The sequence below is a fragment of the Pangasianodon hypophthalmus genome, chromosome 26 (assembly GCF_027358585.1).
Source record: "Pangasianodon hypophthalmus isolate fPanHyp1 chromosome 26, fPanHyp1.pri, whole genome shotgun sequence".
In the NCBI taxonomy this organism is placed as follows: domain Eukaryota; kingdom Metazoa; phylum Chordata; class Actinopteri; order Siluriformes; family Pangasiidae; genus Pangasianodon; species Pangasianodon hypophthalmus.
In genome coordinates this window covers 9,864,374-9,884,496 of record NC_069735.1, presented here as the reverse complement: position 1 = coordinate 9,884,496, position 20,123 = coordinate 9,864,374, and the positions used below count along the sequence as shown (strand labels likewise).

At 39.5% G+C, this 20,123-nt stretch overlaps 1 protein-coding gene across 1 annotated transcript in view; it reads right to left on the bottom strand.

Moving 5' to 3' along the window:
- Positions 1 to 20,123, bottom strand: part of neurl1aa (neuralized E3 ubiquitin protein ligase 1Aa) — a 51,748-nt gene that overhangs the window by 6,993 nt on the left and 24,632 nt on the right. The window contains exons 4-5 of the mRNA XM_026932395.3: positions 6,076 to 6,768; positions 296 to 448 (exon numbers count right to left, since the gene is read on the bottom strand). Of these exons, the coding sequence (XP_026788196.1) occupies positions 296 to 448; positions 6,076 to 6,768 (846 nt within the window). The remainder of the gene's footprint in view (positions 1 to 295; positions 449 to 6,075; positions 6,769 to 20,123) is intronic.

Genomic DNA, 20,123 nt, shown 5'->3' with positions numbered 1-20,123 from the left:
AAAAAAGAGACTAGTGACTCTATATGACTGTTTATAGCGACTATAATGTGATAACAGGAACTAACCTGTTTTGGTGACTTTCCACAACATTAAGTGTAACTATAAATGGATAAAATGATGTGTATAAAAGGAATAAAACAATTTGGGATGATCTGCTATTGGAAAATAATCAGTACAGGGTGATGCTTCATGTCGAAACATATCACATTACTCTATCATGGATTATTCTCCTATAACAGCATATGCCATGTCTTGTTTTATTCCTTACATAAATTAGCACAGATCACATGCTTGCCTGTGACGGAGGTGCAGAATGCTCCAGAGCAGCCTGCATTTATCGCTGGCTCTGAGCTGCCACTGCACAGGCCTGCTCCAAGAGAGTGAGGTGAGGAAGAGGAGGGTGAGCTAGGGCTGGATGGGCCTTGAGTATCGCTCGGGTGGATAGAGCCTGAAACACATGTGTAAAAACAAAGGAAAAGATGTTAATTCTGGCATTTCATTGACTTGCCTGCTTCTGCAACTGACATCAATAATGAATAGCATTCACAGCTTCAATCCCCAAATGGGGGTCAAACAAGGAAAGAAGCTGAACTGCCATGATCATTGGCTGATATTTAGTTGCTGCCCAAGGTGACCAAGATGGCATTTCATTGTGATTAAGCAAGACATGCACTCACAGGAATGTGCTGAGCCCACATAACCCTTACAGTTTTGTTTTGGCAGGGAGTGTCCAGTGCCCACTGTGGTTTATAAATTGTCCAGAAGCGAGGCTGGAATCTGAATATGACACCTCTGCAGTGAGGAGTGGTATCATTAACACTTTAGTCAGACAGGACAGTCAGCTCTTTCCGCTATCGAGGCAGTATTTCAAGTAATGTGATTGAGCTGCTTTAGCAGTACTAAGCAGGTAAAAACAAAGCAAATAACTGTCATATAGTTTCAGTTTTGTACTACTACTACTACTAATAATAAAAATATTGTAACAGAATACAAGTAACCCTGCTTGTATGGTTGTATGGAAAAATCCTTGTGTACAGCCAACTCTATAAAAACAACACGGTCACAAATATGGATTACATGTGTTCCCCTGAGGTCTAACTGTATTAGATACCTAGAATGCGAGGTCCCACAAGAATCTATATTAGGCCCAATGATATAGACTCTTATGGGACCTCGCATTCTAAGTAAGCTGCAAGTCCTGCAGGTTTTGTGAAGCTGAACATAGAGCTGGGTGTTATACAGGGTAGGACTGAAATAAAGAGTGATTTGCCATGACATCTGGCATGCCATTGCACCATTTGATCATTACACACAACCAGCCATTTTAAATCCTCCTCTGTGAGTCATCAGCAACTGCCTCGAGACTGCAGGGGCCTGGACATATCCACACCATCTCTATCAGATTAACAACAGGCACGAACGTTGACTGAAGGAGAAAATGAGAGAAACCTTCAGGAAAATGTAAAGACAGCTGTCTGATTCCAGAGACCTTTGTTATGTGTATACTAAAAACTATGTGGCTCCATGGCTGCAAACCTGAACTACACACAAAGGACACACAGTAACATAACTTTTCAGTAACATATACAGTACATTTGTATATACAGTCAGGTATTTGGACAGTGACACAATTTTTTTTTTAATTTTGCCTCTGTACCCCACCACAATGGATTTGAAACAAAAACAATCAAGATGTAATTGAAGTGTAGATTTTCAGCATTAATTCAAGGGGTTTAATTTAAATATTGCATTAACTGTTTAGGAATTACAGGATTTTTTTTTTGTTACAGACAGTCACATCTCCACAAATCCATTGTGGTGGTGTATAGAGCAAAAATATTGCAAAATTTGTGTCACTGTCCAAATACTTATGGACCTGCCTGTATTTAAATGGTTTTAAATGGTGCTACCCCAACTGAAAGAACTAAATTATTGCTTAACCTTTGCTGATCTTAGATCTTAGACCACTTGAACATTCCTGTGTAATTTGATGCAGAAACATTACAAACAAAAGATAAAGCACCATTCTTACTACATCCATAATTGTGAAGATATACTGTCAATGGGACAGTGACTTTAAAATACAAATTCTGAATTTATACTGAATTTGAGAGCAGCTATACAGCTCGTCCATACATAGTACAGTGTATGGTCTTTGCATACATACAACAGTGGATGATCATTTGCTTTCTTACTGTACATAATCTACTCATTTATGTGGTTGTCTGGGAAAAGCCACTGGTGTGGTTGAATTCTGGAAAACAATTTGAAACCTCAACTTTAAGAAACCTTACACATATTTCACCAAAACAATGTAGAAAAGTTTTTATTCACTTTTTAAATCTTACCTAGACTATTTGCCTGGAAAGATACTATTGGGTAGGGAGGGAGTTTGAGAAAAAAACATTGTTGCAGAGCTATATGCCATAATGAAGCTGAATTATTCCTAATTTAATCAGATACTGGCTGTTGAAATTTCTGTGATGCTCTTGCACCAATCTTTATGCGGAGGCGGAATTTCATTAAAGCTTACTGTGATCCTTACTGTGATAATCATATAGGCTCATTTTTCTCTGTCTTTTTATTGTGGCTATATTGATATGCAGACGGAGGTGGAGACTTCGACATCTTGAGTAGATGATGCAAAGCTGGAAAGGTTGGTAAGAATGGAGTTGAGCATGAAGAACTTGTGACAATTCATCAAAAGAGCAATGCAGCACTTGATTTGAGGTAAGCCACAGCATGACCAATCAACCTCACCACGCATTTGTGTGTTTGACAGTTGTGAGTGGGTGGCACACATGATAGATTCGTTATCATATAGAAAACGAAAGAGTGATGAAGGAAGAGAGGGAGAAGGAGAAGACAGAGAGGGAAGAAGGATGATGCTGAAGTGAATGTGGGTGGTAGAAGTGTTGATTTGAGTGTGAAAACTCTGAGAAAATGCATAATACATAAGACTCTGATTAGCACCATCTCTTCCTGATATCTCGATCATCACTACCATCACTATATCAGTAACTTCAGCCATGTATTTCCATAATTTATAATACAAGTGAAGATTTTAATTGAAATATTACCCTGCTTTCTGTTGACATAATTAAGGTCAGGGGCAAGTCTTGTTCCAGTGTTAAAACAAATTGTTCCAGCAGTTCCTTTTTAGGCATAATGCAATTCTTGGATATTGGATATTATGATGATAACATAATTAGGGATGCACCACTCCTGAAACTGATTTCAAAGCTTGAAACACTGTCCAATACTCAAAAGCAATCCAATACTGCTTTTTTCCACTGTCATAAAGTAATAAATATGTTGCTATAAGTATGTCAGCTAATGAAATAATGATCTGAAGAAAAGAAAAAAGGCCAATTCTACATTACAGTATAATGTAATGTATGGAAGTATGGAAGTGGACTGGTTATGAAAAATCCATTCTAATACAGATCCAACATTTCTGTATAATCTCGTTCTAATGCTTATACTCTAATGGATCAGTTCATTCCTAAAAATAATCAATCATAGTTTATTATACGTTACATCTTCCGCCCCTGAATACTAGGACATTTCCGACACTGCCTCATCACCTTCCGTTTACACGCTATATAAAGCATGCTCGCACGAAGTCTTGCCGCAATAACTGTTTTGTATAAATTTAGAACATTGCTTTGATCTTTCGACTTCTCTTTGGATTTACCCTCTGATGTATTGCATACTGTCGTGTTTGACCTTGGCCTGTTTTTCTTCATGCTCCGATTTGTTCACCTGCTAATTTCCACTCAAACTCTTCCCTCTAATAGGACAGCCACCAACTAGAGAGGATGAAGGCTACCTCGTGCTTCCTCACAAACATGTGAAGCCATCTAACTTTTCAAACTGCTGCTCATGCTGCGTCACAGGGCCATGTAACACAATCATAGGAAAGAGTTATCCGCCCTCTTCCGCATACATGAGCTTACAGATGCCCGTGATTGTCTAGTGTCACTGTGATTGACAGGAAATAGAAAGTATGTCATTCCTCCAACCAGAGAGCCCTTTTCTCCCGGCTTTTCTGCTGCACTACTCAGGAGCCAGCCTGCTTTAGTTCTGATTTCTGGATTGTGGATTTGGGTTTATCCTGTCTGTTACATGGTACCTGAGTTCCAACGTCAGGTAGCATTGAAGACCTCTGAACTAACAGATGCCAAAGTAAGGAAAATAAATTCATATCATTAATCAAAGAAAACTCCATAAAATCTACTTGAGAATAGATCTAACATTACAATGACAACTGGCTAATGGCATAATGGAGTCAACAATACCAGTTTCTACTTGTCGTGTTCTTCTTAGATGTTTCTTAGATGAGGTGCTACATAGCTAGCATCTTAATTAACACTTCAGATTAGAATGTTTTGCAGGTCAGATTTGTGGCATCAATAGGAAAAAGTCAACTGACACTTTTCTAAGACAATCAAAGCTGTTGGTTAAATTCAGTCTCTTTCTAAATCCTTTGTCTTTTGTACTATCATGGTCAGGAAAGCACAGATGCCAAGTCAGGGCTGCATAATGTCTCTCTTTCTCTTCTTAATTACAGGCTACTGTAGTAAGACAGGTGAGACTGCCCATATCCAGGGCTATTATGCTGCTGCAAGGAATTGTGGGTTGGCTGCTAACAAGATAATTAAAAAGTGTGTGCTCATTGATCGGTTGGGGGTCTTGACAGGCAGGGCAGCCGCTCTCCTACACTTACCTGGATGACTGGGGAATGAAACGTGACAGCGGGAGGGAGAAAGCCTGACTGAAAGTAGGTTTTGGAGAATACTGGAGAGCAGTGGAGAATAAGTGTGAGAGAAGGTCGCATGAGAAAGAAAGGCGTGAGATATTAAAGCTGGAGTGTGAAGTGCAAATCGCCCACTCTTGAGCTTCCTCATGAGACGAAGTGAGGGGATAGAGTCTAATGAGATGAGGGGATGGAGTTGGCAGAGTTGGGAGGGGGCGTGCTGAGTGGAGTGTTAGGGAGAGGAATATGCTTCGAGTGACACAGACGTGTTAGAGTGCGATTGTGGCTCACATAACACCCACATACCCTCCTGTTGCACTTCCTGTTATTAGAGTTCTCTCCTTCTCTCTCTCTTTTTCTTTCTCTCTCTGTCTCTCTGCTGTAATGAGCTCATTTACCTTGACTATATATATCTCAGTCCTCTGATTGAAGCAAGGTATGTGGGTGGCACTAATGAGATATTAAAGTGGATTAAAGTCTTTAAAAAAATCTTTTCAAAGCCATATGGCATAAGCAAGGAATTATATTAATCTGAAAAGTCAGATACTTTATGAAAATGACTTAATCTAATGGCAGTGTAGAAATGGTGATGTTTGTTGACTTTGATCTATTTACAGAAACTCATAGCTTCTAGTAAGTCATTTATGAATGCCCAGTGATAGAGGTTAAGAAAGCATTAGAACATGGACATGGACAATGAATAGTTGTTAGTTAACTGTGGGCTATTAATAGTTAGCAGTAGTCTAAATTAGATTTAATCCAACATTTAATCACAGTTATAAATTAATGTAACCATGTTGCAATGTAACCATGACAACAAAGACAGACATATATTCATACTTTACTATATGTAGAAAGGAAGTATTTGCTACAATTCCCAAACATGTTTTAATCAATAACAACAAGAACGGAGCAGAAAATATATAGAAAATATCAGAGAATAACAGATTTGCCCTTGCATCTGAACACTATTTTTGGCAGTTAGCTCTGTGTGAAGGTGATGCTAATGTGTGAAAGCTAATATGATTCTGACAGTGAAAAAGTGCAGCATGTTTGGCCGCATAAGGAAGGGATTGTAAATCGGTCTGAGATAATCTCATAAGGGTTTTAACACAGACACAAAAAGCAGTGTAGACAAAAATCTGCTGCATGCAAACTTGTCTAACCTAGCTGTAATCGTATTTCATAATGAATTAATGTAAGTTAACCAAACTGACACCAAAACGTCTTTAGCTCAATGAAATGTTAAACTGTGTCAATATATTTACATATATTACAATTTATAAGTATGTATACAGGCTTAAACAAGCACCTACCCAAAATCCTTAGCTGCGTGACGGCACCATGCAGCCCAAAGAACATCCAAAGCGGGCGGGAGTTATCGACACATGCCTGCATGCCTGCACTGATGCCGTTCTGGCTCAGGATCAGCTCTCCTTCCTGTGTGAGCAGGAAGCTCAGGACGTCTCCAGAGTGGAGCAAAGAGGGCACCTTGCACACAGCCCAGAATTCCTTGCGGTCCACCAGCTCCTCTGGGTTAGAGGGAAGCTCCATTGGGCGCAGCGTGGCGGGGTCACACGAGGTCACACCGTAGGAGAGTGAGCCTGAGCGAGCCAGGCTTGACTTGCTCACTGTGATGTAGATGGTCTCTGAGAGGCGCATTGGCCGCTCGGTGAATACCAGAGTGCCCTCTTCTTCATGCCCGTGACTGCAGCGTGCCACTGTCTGCTCGTCCACGGCTTTGAGGTGGCTGCCGCGAAGCTGATGGAAACGCAACTCACTTTCTAGGGCGGCTGGGAGGAACGAATTCAGAGAATTCTGTGGAATGGGGCGGGAGGTGGCGATGGGGGCAGATGGGAGGCGGAGTCTGGCCTCATCTCGTGCCAGGTTGAGGTCGCAAAGGCTGACGGACAGGCGGGAGGAATCGGCCTCACGTCGCAGGGATGAGGGGCCTCGTACTGCAGTGAAGGAGCGTGGACGGAGACAGTCTGGAGGGATGATCTCACTATCTGGGAATGGGAAGAACAAAACAGGACACCAAATGTTAAAAAAGGAAAGTTGAGGCCAAATCCATGCATCCTACAGAAACAGGGTTGTGAGCAAATTTTAAACTGCCTCCCAAATCTATATTTCTCTTCATTCATAGTTTATTTCTATATAGACTGTTTCACATACATCACATCTGTAATCCTGAATTTTCCTCTGTAATATATTTACCAAAACATAATTACTCTTTGTGCTAATTCATGTCCCTTATACTATTATATATTTGTATATATATATTTGTTGAAAATGTGTATTCTGCCAATTAGGGATGCGTCAGTACCGATACTGGAATAGAGTATTTGTGAAAAATGCTCCAATACCAACATCCAATAAAACGTGATACTATGTAACATAAGACTAGTGTACGTTGCCATGCCAACAAACAGATCACATGAAATGAAGGCAGTCTGGACCTCAAGGCTGTGCTCTGAAAAAATATCAAGAAGAGTTATCTACAGCATCTTTCTACCATACAAGCAATTATATTATGGCACCTAAACAGAGCTAAGAGGCTAACCTGAGCACTGAGACACCCATATTTCCTTTCGCTAGGTTCTACACTCTGATTGAGAGTCATGGTGCAATTAATGCTGATGCCTTGTTTAATATGGTGTTCTTGCAAAAGCATACTTTCTCTCACCTTTACAGTGTGTAAATAGAGTGCTATAAAATTCTAATGCAACATTAAATTTGCATGGATATAAGATATCCAAACGAACTAATCAATCAATTATTCAATCCTGGACTTGTTATCTAAAATCTCATTTTTTTATTCTGTTTTATTATGAACTGTATGACTGCAGTTAGCCATGCCATTCAGTGACTCATAAGTGGATCCTAACTCATTCATAACCAATTCATTTTATTGTAACTTTAATTGAAGAATGCAAGAGATCCTGACAGGTCTCATTATCATTTTTTCCTAAACAATAATACACAGTCCTATCTTTAAACATTTGTGTAGGTGATCTACTAAATCTAAGTTTTCCAAAATGGCTGCCAAACAGTATCTCTTTACTTTCCCTTCCTTTTATAACTGTTGCTGCTTAGAATAGCAGCGTTACTACTGTTTGTGTGTAATGGTGGCTAGTGGGCCATAGCTTTGCACCACACATAACACTCTTCCCTTGCATTCAGAAATACCACCATGGCATTACGTTATCCAGCAATATACTCAGACCTGCAGCCCTAGTATGAGATAGCCTCGCATGTGAGAGTGTTCTGTATTTAGCCTTCATCTGCACCTTCAAAGACTTTCAAACACCTGCCCAAAATAACAGCGCTAAATGTAGCTAGATCATCATCTAGTTCTTATTGGCTCCATATGAGAAGTGATAGCAAGCTTCCCCAACATCCTGCACTGGAGAAAAGAGGGCCATAGAAGTGCGTATGAACAGAACGTGGGGGCAACTACAAAGAAAATGTAGGAAAGAACAGCGGTGAAATTACGACAGGAAGAGAGATAGTGTGGACTTAAAAAAGAGGGACTCTGATATTCCCTTCTTGCTTTCCATCTTTCTGTATCAGTGGAAGCCATGAAAGGCAACTGGTTTAACCTCTAACCACAGATAAACCCTCTTAGCCTCAATTACTCCTCAAGCCATGCAAAGACAGGAAGGAGAAACAGAATTGAGAAGATGATAAAAGTGTGGCGGAGTAGAAAAACCCTTCGGATGTCTCTGTGGCTAAATTGGGGAAAACAGACAAAATTGAGATTTTCTGCTAATAACATACATTGACATCTCTACTAGTCATCTCTGCTAGGTTTTTATTTAGGCTCTTTTCTTGCCTTGGCTGTCACAGATCACATTGTGTATACAGCAGTAAATGCAGTCAGTCTGCCTAGCATAGAGAGACAGACGTACGCCGAATCAATTCAGTCAGTAACCAGATACTGCTGCCAGAATGTCCGCAATGCTCCTGCACCATCACGTCATCATCAAAACACACACTCTGCACAGATGATAGTAGAGTAATTTTAAATGATGTAAAAAAGACATTAATAAATAGAACTGAATTAATCAGCAGGGTTTTTTTTCCTGCACAGATGTTAGCACAAACAGAAATCAGTGTGAAGAGATGACAATGAGGCTCGTGCTGATTTACCGTGCGTGATCTTTAACGTGCGTGATGACACAGAGACTGATAATCAACATGAGAACTTATCTCCCATTACTTATAATAATATTACTTCTTCACAATTAGGCAGTAATGTTGTTATTCCATAAGTAGGTGTGGTTATAAATCTAGAGGTAGGCGGGGTGTTTTCCAGTGGAATTGGAATTAAATCTTTAAATAAAAATTTCTCTTTTTACACTTTGGTGATAACCAGATTTTAAAATGCTAGAAGTTTATTTCTGGTTCGTTGGCATATTTTATATCTTAAAGTTTAAAATATTATGGACAAGCTAGTTGAGAATGTGATAATGAGGAAGAACTGAGCAACTTAAAAGATCTTTTCAAGATGGAGTAGGCTTGCTGGAAAGCAGTTTTCTATCAGACGCAGCTATGAACTTTTGTATGCAAATGAGTTCAACGTTTAGAAAAATTCTATGTACTGTACTTCTTATGCAAAACATAATCTTTGTGCAGTCTGCTGGGGTTTGAATAAATTACCCTAAGCTTGTATGTATCACCATACTCTATTTACTTAGCAGTCTTGTGTAAGAATTTGAAGAGATATGCCTGTGACAGTGATTTGGATCCTTTAAAAAAAAAAATGCAGTTTTTGTTTTATTAGTATCTGGTAGAATTTCTCAAAGGAACAATTCAAACAGCTTTGGCTGATCATCTGTCCTATGGTTTTATTGAGAATTTTTGTTCAGGACACTGGAAGTACACGACTTTTGTGTGAAAATGACTTTGGAGAATGGTTAAATCTGTTTTGCTGTTTTAAAAAAACATCTTGTTCTCTGTTAAAATTTTGATGACTTGAGTTTAGCACAGGCTCCAGACATTTTACATGATGTAAGGGCCAGTAGAGCAGATCATTGCTTGGCAATGCTGATATCCAGGAAATTATTCACTCTTAAATTCCATTACAAAGCTATCCTCAGTTTCTAGAATAAGTGGGGAGACATGATGCATAGACCTCATGTAATTCCAGGAACATTTTCAACTATACGCTCATAAAAAGTGTGGCCTCATGAGACTACTCTCATTTATAATTAGCCATGGAGAAATTACACTGCAGCATTATTGGACTTGAAGGACATTGTCATGCTAGTGCTTGTTTCAGTTCATACAAAAGAATCCACTTCCTATATTGAGGGAAACATTTCAGAGCTCTGACACTGCTGTCAAAACATCACTGATTACTACACAATCCCTAAATGATGAGATTGTTTGGTCTTATTGTCAAGATCTGGACTTCACATTTTACAAACAAGCATCAGCTTATGATTTCATATCACTTGTAATCACCTGGTCTTCCAAAACCTACCCTTGATGCCACAGTTGTTTCGCCTGTTCCTGCTGAGGTTTTGAAAGAAGAGAGAGTTCAGACTATTGCAGAGAAATTTCTAGATAGATCTTCTATTCAGATCATCAAATGTGTCAAACAGTAGTATAGGTTTTAGAAAGAGTGCCTTCAGGACGAGTGCATATTCAGCCAGAGAAATAGTTTTAATTGAGCAAGATGATTTGGCAGATGTCTACCTTTTAGCAGACAATTATGTTGGATCTTTATCAAGGTGACTGACATATTTGTATATAAGGATTCCTGTCATTAATCAACAAAGAAATGTTAGAAATGCCCAACCTAACCATAATGTAGCTTTCATTCATTCAAAAGGCACCTCGACGGCGGTACAGGAATCCTGGACAAGAAAACACTTAAGGTCAAGCTGTTCCCAAAAACAGTTTATTCCCAAGTCTCAACCCCTTTCAGTATATAATCTCACCTGGTTACTGTAGACTTGTAACTAAGAACCGTTGCTGTAATCATAAAGACTATGATACTCATAATGAACATCCCCTCTTGGACTGTTTTGACTTTAGAGTGTATAGTTGTGAAACAGTAATAATTTATAATCCCACTATAAATTGGGTCACCTGTGTCACCCAGAAGAGGCTCCTCTTTGAGTCTGGTTCCTTTCAAGGTTTCTTCCTTGTGTAATCTCAGGGAGTTTTTCCTCGATACTCTCACTGCTGGCTTGCTTATTAAGGACCTAAATCTACATCCGGATTTCTGTAAAGCTGCTTTGTGACAATTATCTATTTTTAAAAGTGCTATACAAATTAAATTGAATTGAATGGAACTGAAGATTTGACCTAGCCAGTAACCCTCCGTAATAAGAACTGGACTAATAGTTTCCATTAACCATTCAGCTCATTAGATACTGGAGTGAAAATGGCTAATATAGACCTTAGGTCAATTTCAATCAGGAGTAAAGTTTCCATTCCATTGCCACCAGCTGTCACTTACTATCTTTTAGAAATCTTTCCAAACCTCTCTGAATGTAAACCGAAATAAAAGGCTTCTTCTGAATCCAGCATCAAGGTCCACTGGGAGATCTAGTAGCTTCCCTCTGCCATGGCTGTCTGCTGATCTTCACTGCTTTCAAAGAAATGGCTCCTGGGTGAGTCGTGATCCTAAACTTAAATCCGCTATTCTCTGTGGCTTCACAGAACTGATAATCCAGCACTAAGTTTACCCTACTGACTCTGACTTTAAAGTCCTTGTAGCAGCAGTTTCATGCTTCAGAGAACCGGCTTTAGTTACTGGATACAGTGACTGGAAGGTGAGTCTATCATATAAACCCTGAAACTACACAGCACAGCTCAGGCAGCCTGGATATCAGGACAAACCTGAAGGTAAAGGTCTATGCAGGCCTATGAAAAGGCCAGGAAAAATGAAGGTTAATTACTGTCCAATTATACATCAGGTGAAAAGGCAGAAACATTAAGATAACAAGCAAAGAACTTAAGCAAATATATAATTAGGCAAAACTCATTGGAGGCACCTCAAAACTCACCAGTGACTGTACATTTAAAAACGGATGGTTGGCTCTCTTTCAGGTAAATAGGGGAGATGGATCTGTGAAGACACAATCTATCTATCTCACTGCAGCCTCAGATTCCTGACAGGAGTGGAAAAGATGTACTGTTGTAGCCCATCCACCTCAAAGTTCGATGTTCTGTGCATTCTGAGATGCTTCTCTCCTCACCATGGTTGTAAGGAGTGTTTATTTGAGTTACTGTAGCCTTCCTGTCAGTTCAAACCAGTCTAGCCGTTCTCCTCTGACCTCTCTCATCAACAAGGTGTTTCCGCCAGCAGAACTTGATGTTTCTGAAATGCTCAGACCAGCCCGTCTGGCACCAACAACCATGCCACGGTCAAAGTCACTGAGATCACATTTTTCCCCATTCTGATGATGGATGTAGATATTAACTGAAACTCTTACCTGTATCTGCATGATTTTATGCATTGCACTGCTGCCACATGATTGACTGCTTGGATAATTGCATGAATGAGAATATAACCCATATCATTTGGTTACAGCATTTTGGCTTAATATCGAATTGAATTGAATACCTTTATTGTCATTGCATGTAACATACAATGAAATTTCGTATCTCTCATGGAAATGCAACTATATCCATCTACATTCACACTCATAAAAAACATACAATATTATTATTATTATTATTAAAAACCAATATTAAAGTGACTTGTGCATTCATTGCAGTAGTATGGCACAGTCCATCCTTTCAAAATTTTAAGGGTAGTTATGAAGAAAGAGAAACGGGGAGGAAGAATTCAGTTTGCATATGGCTGTTGGGTAAAAGCTGTTTCTGAATCGGGAGGTGCGAGTCTTATATCAAGCTTTAAAATTCAACATTTTTCCCATTTTAGCAACAATACCCTGTTCAAGGCCTACTCTTGAATGGTCTGATACCAAATGAGTGCCACTTTGAAGAAAAGTCAAATCAAGTCACATCTCAGTTCAGCCACTGACTTCTTCCTTACAAACAGTGAATTCTGAACAGAGATCGGAGAGACAAAACAAGCCTATTTTCCCAAGTTGACCTTTTAAAGAAAAAAAAAAATAACCCAAAGCTTGTTAGTGCATGGAAAGAAGATGATCGTGGTAGTCTGTGCTAATTATCCAAGAAATGAGTGCTCCTAAAAAGAGCGTGGGGATAGCCCTCAGGCATATGCTCTTACATGACTACAGATAGTGCTTATTAAAGCCATTCAGCTTCAAACAGAAAGAGAGAGAGAGAGAGTGTGGGAGATACTCTTCTGATAAGCGTACTGAAGTCATTCTCTGGCAAGAGTGCAGAGGGAAAGGCATTTTTAGATTAAGGAAATTAGAGGGACGATGATGTTACACAAAGGAGGGCTTATCGGAAATGAATTTTTCGGACGGGGCAGCAGCCCACACACATTGCACAAGTAAATTTTCTCACCGAAATCTCACGCACAGAAAAGTGATAAAAATTGATTCCCCTTTAAAGCTGTATTGTTAAAATATTTTTTTGACAAATTTTCCAGTGTAACCTAAATTTAGCTTCACCACAACTGGGTATGCTGAAATAGGAAAATAAAAAGGATGGGTTGATGCAGCAGAATGTGAAGCGGAGTTACATTTACCAACCTAAGTTGATTATTTTCCAATTATAGCTTGTCCCAGTGTTTTTCTCCCTCCTTTTATACGACAGCAATTTGCCAAGGATTACAATTTTTGTTGATTAAATAATGACACAGTCATTTTTAATCCATTTATAGTGACGTTTAATGTTGCGGAACATCCATGAAACAAGTTAGTTCCTGTTATCACTTACTTATAAACAGGCATTTCCTCACCAGTCTTTTTTCCTTCTCTCTGGAAGTTAATAAAACAAACAAACAAACAAAAAAAAATGCAGCATTTTGAGAGAAAATGTCCTGACAGTGTCGGAGAACTAAAAGTTACACTGAAGACTCCCTCCAAAAATGCTAACTAAATGTCACCTCACAGAAAGTGAAACCATATCAACAATTACACAAGTTTTTAAATCGATTTAAGTGGAGCAACAGCCAAACAAGTCCCTGTGAATGAGTCGTTACTATAGAAAACTAACCAACATCTTCTGACCAATCAGAGACAAGCATTCAATAGCGTATAATTAGTGTATAAATATAAAATGCTATTATTGCTATATGCCTGCTGTTATGCTAACTTCACCAATCTGTAGTTAGCTTCCATCCTTTTTTTAATCAGATCTTCACTATATTGTCTATAAGAATAGTCTTTTATATAGTACACTTCTTTTCGACTCTTCCCTTTAGCTGTGTTATTAAGGGATCCCAGAGATGACATCATCAGAACAGAGCTGGCACATGAATGCTAGACCAGACCCATTACAGTAAAGCCTTGTTATAAATTGGATTAGACCTCTGCCTGGAGACACCGCCTCATCCTCCTGGGGAAACCAAAGAGGAGAATCCAATTTGGGCAGAAACGACATACGGGCGGAGGATTCAGAGAGGGAGAGAGAGATGACGGAGGAGGAAAGTATAGGAAAATAATGGAAAGGGATGACAGAGAGGGAAAGGGATGAAGAAGACGATGTGGGAGGTTGCTATATAACACAAGGGTTTTAAGTTTGATGTGGAACATTCATTGCTGAATAATTAAATTGTCTTTTTGTGAGTCGAGATGTAAATCTAGAGTACATCTTAAGCTTTTCTTCCTCTGTACCTGGTTTGTATGCTCTTCTGCTTAATCATGACCTAGGAACGGATCCAATTTCACCCAACTTGTCAGATAGAAATGCTCATATGCAACCATAACAACCCGAAGAAGACGTACTGGAAACAAGTGCTGGTTATATGAATATTGTGACATTTACTGTAATGAAAGCATCACTGATTGCGCACTTCTGTTTTGCGTCACTTGTTTTTTTTTCCAAACTACTTTCTTTGTTCTTAAAAATCACTTTCATTGTCTGTGGCTGAACTGGCTTTGGGCGGTTTCATAGTGGAGAGCCGAATGGAGGGATGAAGCAGAGCGAGGAAAGAAGTGTAGGGTGTCTACAGACGTGTGTGACCAACACCAGCTGCTGCCCCTCTAATTGTCCCGCACCTGCTCAGCCGCCAATCGCCTCCACTCCTTTTGTCCCATTGGCACTTTTCAGGAGAGGGCTGGCGCAGCTGCGAGCTGATTGGCTGAGGCTAGATTCTAATCTCCCTGAAAGAAAGGGTGGACTTCAAACAGCCAGAGTGTTTTGCTGTTTTCTGAGGCGATAGGAATCCAAGCTTGACCAAAACGCTGCAACTGATGGGGAGCAGCTGCACACACACAGAAGGCAACCTATTTTTAACGCTTTTCTTCTTTTAAATTTAAAAAACAACAACTCTGAGCTTTTTTTGCACCAGACCCCCCATCACCTGTTACGGTAAACACAAAAAGCAGGCGGGAAATAAGCAGACATGGGGTTCGATAAACAAAAGAATCTGCCGCTTAAATACTCGCTTGAGCAAAAAGCTGTTTGAGCCGCGACCGAAAAAAAAATAGCCAAATAAGGCAGTGGCGTGATGAAGCAGCTTTGCTTTGCTTTGCTAGTTTCAGCTAAAAGCTGGCCAAGGTCATGCCTTTCTTTCATTCACTTATTATTGCTTTTCAGTTTTCTAGCTATTTTTCTCTTTCTTAAAGCCATCTCAATCTCTCTGTTTTCCATATTCTCTGAAGGAAGGATTTTGTGCTTAGTCTGGTTTTATCCTTCCCTCTCAGGACAGCATAGACATATAGGAGAGAGGAGACACAGAAAGAACGAGACAGAAAAAAGGGGGGCTTATACTGATACACCTGAGTGAAAAAGGAGAAGTAGGGTGGAAAAAGGTGATCAAATGACAAGTAAGAAATCCAAGACTGCGTGATGCGTGCATGGTGGGTGTGTATATATGACAGAGAAAGACAGCAGACAAAGGTTACTGGAGGTTTATATGGAGAATGTTGGCCGTCTGCCACTCCATCGCTTTTGAAAAGAGCAGCAGCCTTCCAGGCAACACATGGCCATGACAATAAGACCCAACAAATACTCAATAAATCACAAAAGCCCCTTCCTCCTGGGACATAAAGCTCTCTCTCTTTTACTGTTTGTCCCAGAAGCCACCTTCCTGAGGTCAGCTCTGAAAAGCGGCCTGGCCAGAGCAGCATGCTCCATAAGTCGCTAATCAAATGTGTGCAGCTCTGGAATAATGAACTAATCATAAAATGTAATAAACTGAATCCTTGGTAGTTTCTCAATTCCTCAATTACTCAATTCCTGATTCCATGCTTGCTGTCAATTATTGGGTGGAGGCATAAATCCAACTCTCATCTACAAAAAGCATTCATGTTAAAGGAACTGTAATTGGAAGCTTGGAAAAGTTGGAAAAGTTCTTTTTATAATCTCGAAATGTTCCCCCAGAGGAATAAGCTAAATAACCTATTTGGGTTTTAGGGTTTTTTTGTATCTAATTTGTCTCTAATGGATCATTCATTACATTTTTTAGGGCTCCAGATTGAGCAGGGTGCAATACACTCTTTAAAAAAAAAAAAAAAAATTACATCTAAAACCTGTTTGAGGAAGCCCAAAAGGCCAAAGTAGGACCCAAGAACAGAGTGTTTCCCTGTCAGAGAGGGTTCCATGCAGATCTCAAGCTTGTTGTCTTTTATTAGACTGAGGCATAACTTCAACCTTGGTCTACACTTGGGAAAAAAATGGTTCATCAACGGTTCTTTGGATAGTTACATATTCGTCCTAAAGAGATTATCCTTGGAACCACTCTGATAGGATAGAGAAAAGTTCTACATAGAATCATTATGGTTTCCCTCAAAGGAACAAGCTAAAGAACTCATCAGAGAGTGTTCCAAGTAGACATCAACCTTGCTGTGATTTATCAACAGGAAGCAACAATTCAAACTTGGGCTCCACTTTTAGAAAAAAAAAAAGGTTCATCAAAGGTTCTTTGGATAATTCCACATTCTTCCCAAAGGGATCCTACTTAGAAGCCTCCTGATAGGATTGGGAACAGGATTGGGAACCTTCCCACAGAGGCACAAGCAGAAGAACATTTTTAGAGTTCTGGATGTTTTTAAAAGTGCAGATTTGTAGATTTAATGTTTATTTCTAGGAGCAGGCTGCACTAAGAAACAAATGTAACATCTACAATCCTAAATAACTCTTGGGCTTGTCCCTTTGGGGGAAAACATGGTTCTAAGTAGAAAATTCAACAAAGTGTTCCAAGAAGAAAGATATTTTTACCTTAACTACCCTAACAACCCTTGTGAAACCATTTTTCCTTCATGGAACAAATATTAAAATAATCAGAGTTTAAGAAAGAGTTTTCCGACATGGTTAATTCTTCATTTGTATGTTAATGCAATGACGCTGAAATGACCAACCACTCTCCGCTCCTGCCTTCGCACATCCGACATGGATGTTTATCAGATGTTCTATAAACTGCTGTTTGTCTTGGCTCTTTAACGAGCTCTGAAGTGCTTTTCTCCATATATCCGAGAGAACCACACCTTATCTCAGCTGCAGAGTTCCATGTTTGGCCACCCAGAAGACTTGGCATGGCTCAAAAGGGAGGAAAAGCGAAGATCTAAGTTTGGGAGAGCAAACTGGAACGACACATAAAGACAGGAAAAGGACCGTGTTCTGATTTAGAACAGGTCACGGCTTTTCTTCCCAGCACCTTGAAAGCTCTTCATAGAATTTCCTGTCAACGCGTGAAGCTCGTGCAGGAAATATAATCAACCTTACTGACACTTGGTCCCCTTTTTTTCCTCTCTTTCTCAGAAGACACAATAAAGATCTGATGAAGAAATTCTGCTCAGTTACAAAATCACGCAGCATCTGCTGTTCTAATTTCCTAAATTCTCCAGCCCTGGAGCAGCCTGTCTTCTAAACAAATACCACTAGCAATGTTTATGCTCATAATGGTAGCATGGAGACTGCAGATCCTCAGTGTGAGGCTAATTCCACTTAGCTAGTTAGTTAAAATAGCCCATATTACTGTTTTATTTTCGAGAATCCTGCTTCCATTAAGAGACTTTTAATTAAACTCATCAGCCTGGAATAGCCTTCTTCAGCCATCTCAAACCTTTGTGTTGATAAAATTCTTTAATGTGTCATGAAATCAGTGTTACTGAAAATCATCCTACGATAAAAGTGTATTGACCTGGTTTCAGTGAATTTCGTGTCTCTTCTCATTACTATGTCAACAGAAAAGTTTATGAAGTACGACTGAAATATTTCAATGGCAGTATGGTGAGATGGGCTCACATGCAGAATTGAAACAATTATTTCTTGTGTTTTAGCATAGCAACTTTCAGCACTTAAAGCTAATTACTAAGAAATGGTTTTAACAGCATTTGTAAATTAGTCAATTTCTCAACAAGGCGTATGTAAATTTTCTTTTCTTTCTTTTTTTTTTTTTTTGTTACTCAGTGGCCCATTATCTGTCAAACTGACATATTAATGAGAGCTTTGCTGAATGACTGTAATTTGGCAGGGCAGCTCATCTGTAAATCTTACACTGCTGCCATTAGTTGGCATTTAGGCCAAGAGTTATGCACCGGCCTATATGATAAGGCTTTCAGTTCAGTTCCTTATGACCCAAAGGAGATGTATATATAAAAACTCTACAGTTATGTTGAAATATATAGCAACACAGCTCTAAAGACATACCTGAAATTCCATATCAGGGATTGCACTTCAAGTGCTTGATAAAAGTATGTACAGAGTGTCTGGAACCAGTGAGAGTAAAACTACATCCATCCATCCATCCATTTTCCGTACCACTTTATCCTACAAAGGGTCGCGGGGAGCCTGAAGCCTATCCCAGGGGACTCGGGGCACAAGGCAGGGGACACTCTGGATGCGGTGCCAACCCATCTCAGGGCACTATCGCACACACACACACACTCACACACCCATGCACACACTATGGACAATTTAGAGATGCCAATCAGCCTACAATGCATGTCTTTGGACTGGACGAGGAAACTGGAGTACCTGGAGGAAACCCCAGAAGCACTGGGAGAGCATGCAGACTCCACACACACAGGGCAGAGGTGGGAATCGACCCCCAAACCCGGAGATGCGAGGCAAACGTGATTCACCCTTACAGTCACGCTTTTGCGGATTTTGCTCAACATATTTGCTCTCCATATTCCCATGGCTTCCTGAATATTTGGACACCCTATATTTATATTATGGAATGCACTTTTAGTAGACCTACTGGAATTTGAACAAAAGAACAAATCAGCTCCTTGCATGTGTCATTTCTTCCCTAATACACGGTTATTCGCTCCTCATCTTAATAACAGCACACGTTCTGTCAGGTTAGAATTCACCAGTGTCTTAAGATAGCTGTCAAATTTAGCTCAATCTTCCACGCTGATTAGGAGCGTCATTCAGTAAGCATTCGTGAGGGCCTATTTCTGTGTTTTTCTTGCTCTTCCCAATAATCCCTGTTTTCTATTAGATTGAGGTCCAGTGATTTGTCAGGCAAGTCCAACCATGTTGTCAGAATTCCATATCCTATGCAATTTTGTGCTTAGCTTGAACACAAAGCACAAAAGGCAGCCTCAGAGTCTGGCTAATTACTGATGATCTGGTTACATCCATTCAGGTGCACAAGATATTAACCTAGGACAAGAAGGCACTGCTATTGGTGATTTTTTTTTTTTTTTGTATTTTTGAGGAGCTTATGTTTTAAACAGGAAAGGTATAGGATGAAAAATCATGGGAAACAAAGACACTTTCATGAGTGATCTCAGAGGTAAAGATAACTATCTGTAACAGCTACAGTTTGATGCTCATAGGAAAATAAAAAAAAAATTGACTAATCATTGAGTGTGAAATCTAATTTTGAGCATGGTCTTGATTTAGTTTTCTATGAATTATCTCATCCTTCCTGGGACACAATAAAGCGACAGATTTAGCCACTGTGCTAGCTTCCAGCATGGCCTTTATACATGTCATACAACACTGTTTGGAACAATGTTACGTTAACTGGAAACAAGGAAATAATAAGGCTAAGTTAAACATGTTTGATTAGTTAGATTTGTTTCTCATTTTAAGCTAACTAACATGCTGGCATATTCCTCTAAAAGGCATAGTACGTGCTCAGCTTCATCCATCATGCTTTCAACACTTGTTCTTTTGGGCCAAAACATTTAATCTTCTTGACTTACAGCCCCTCACATTACCATCATACACCACTGGAGAATGCATAAAGCAATCACTACTCATTTTGTCCAGCAAAATACACAGAATGCTGAACTATCAGAGAAGAAAAAAAGATGTTGGAATTGAAGCTGCCAAAACTTCTGTT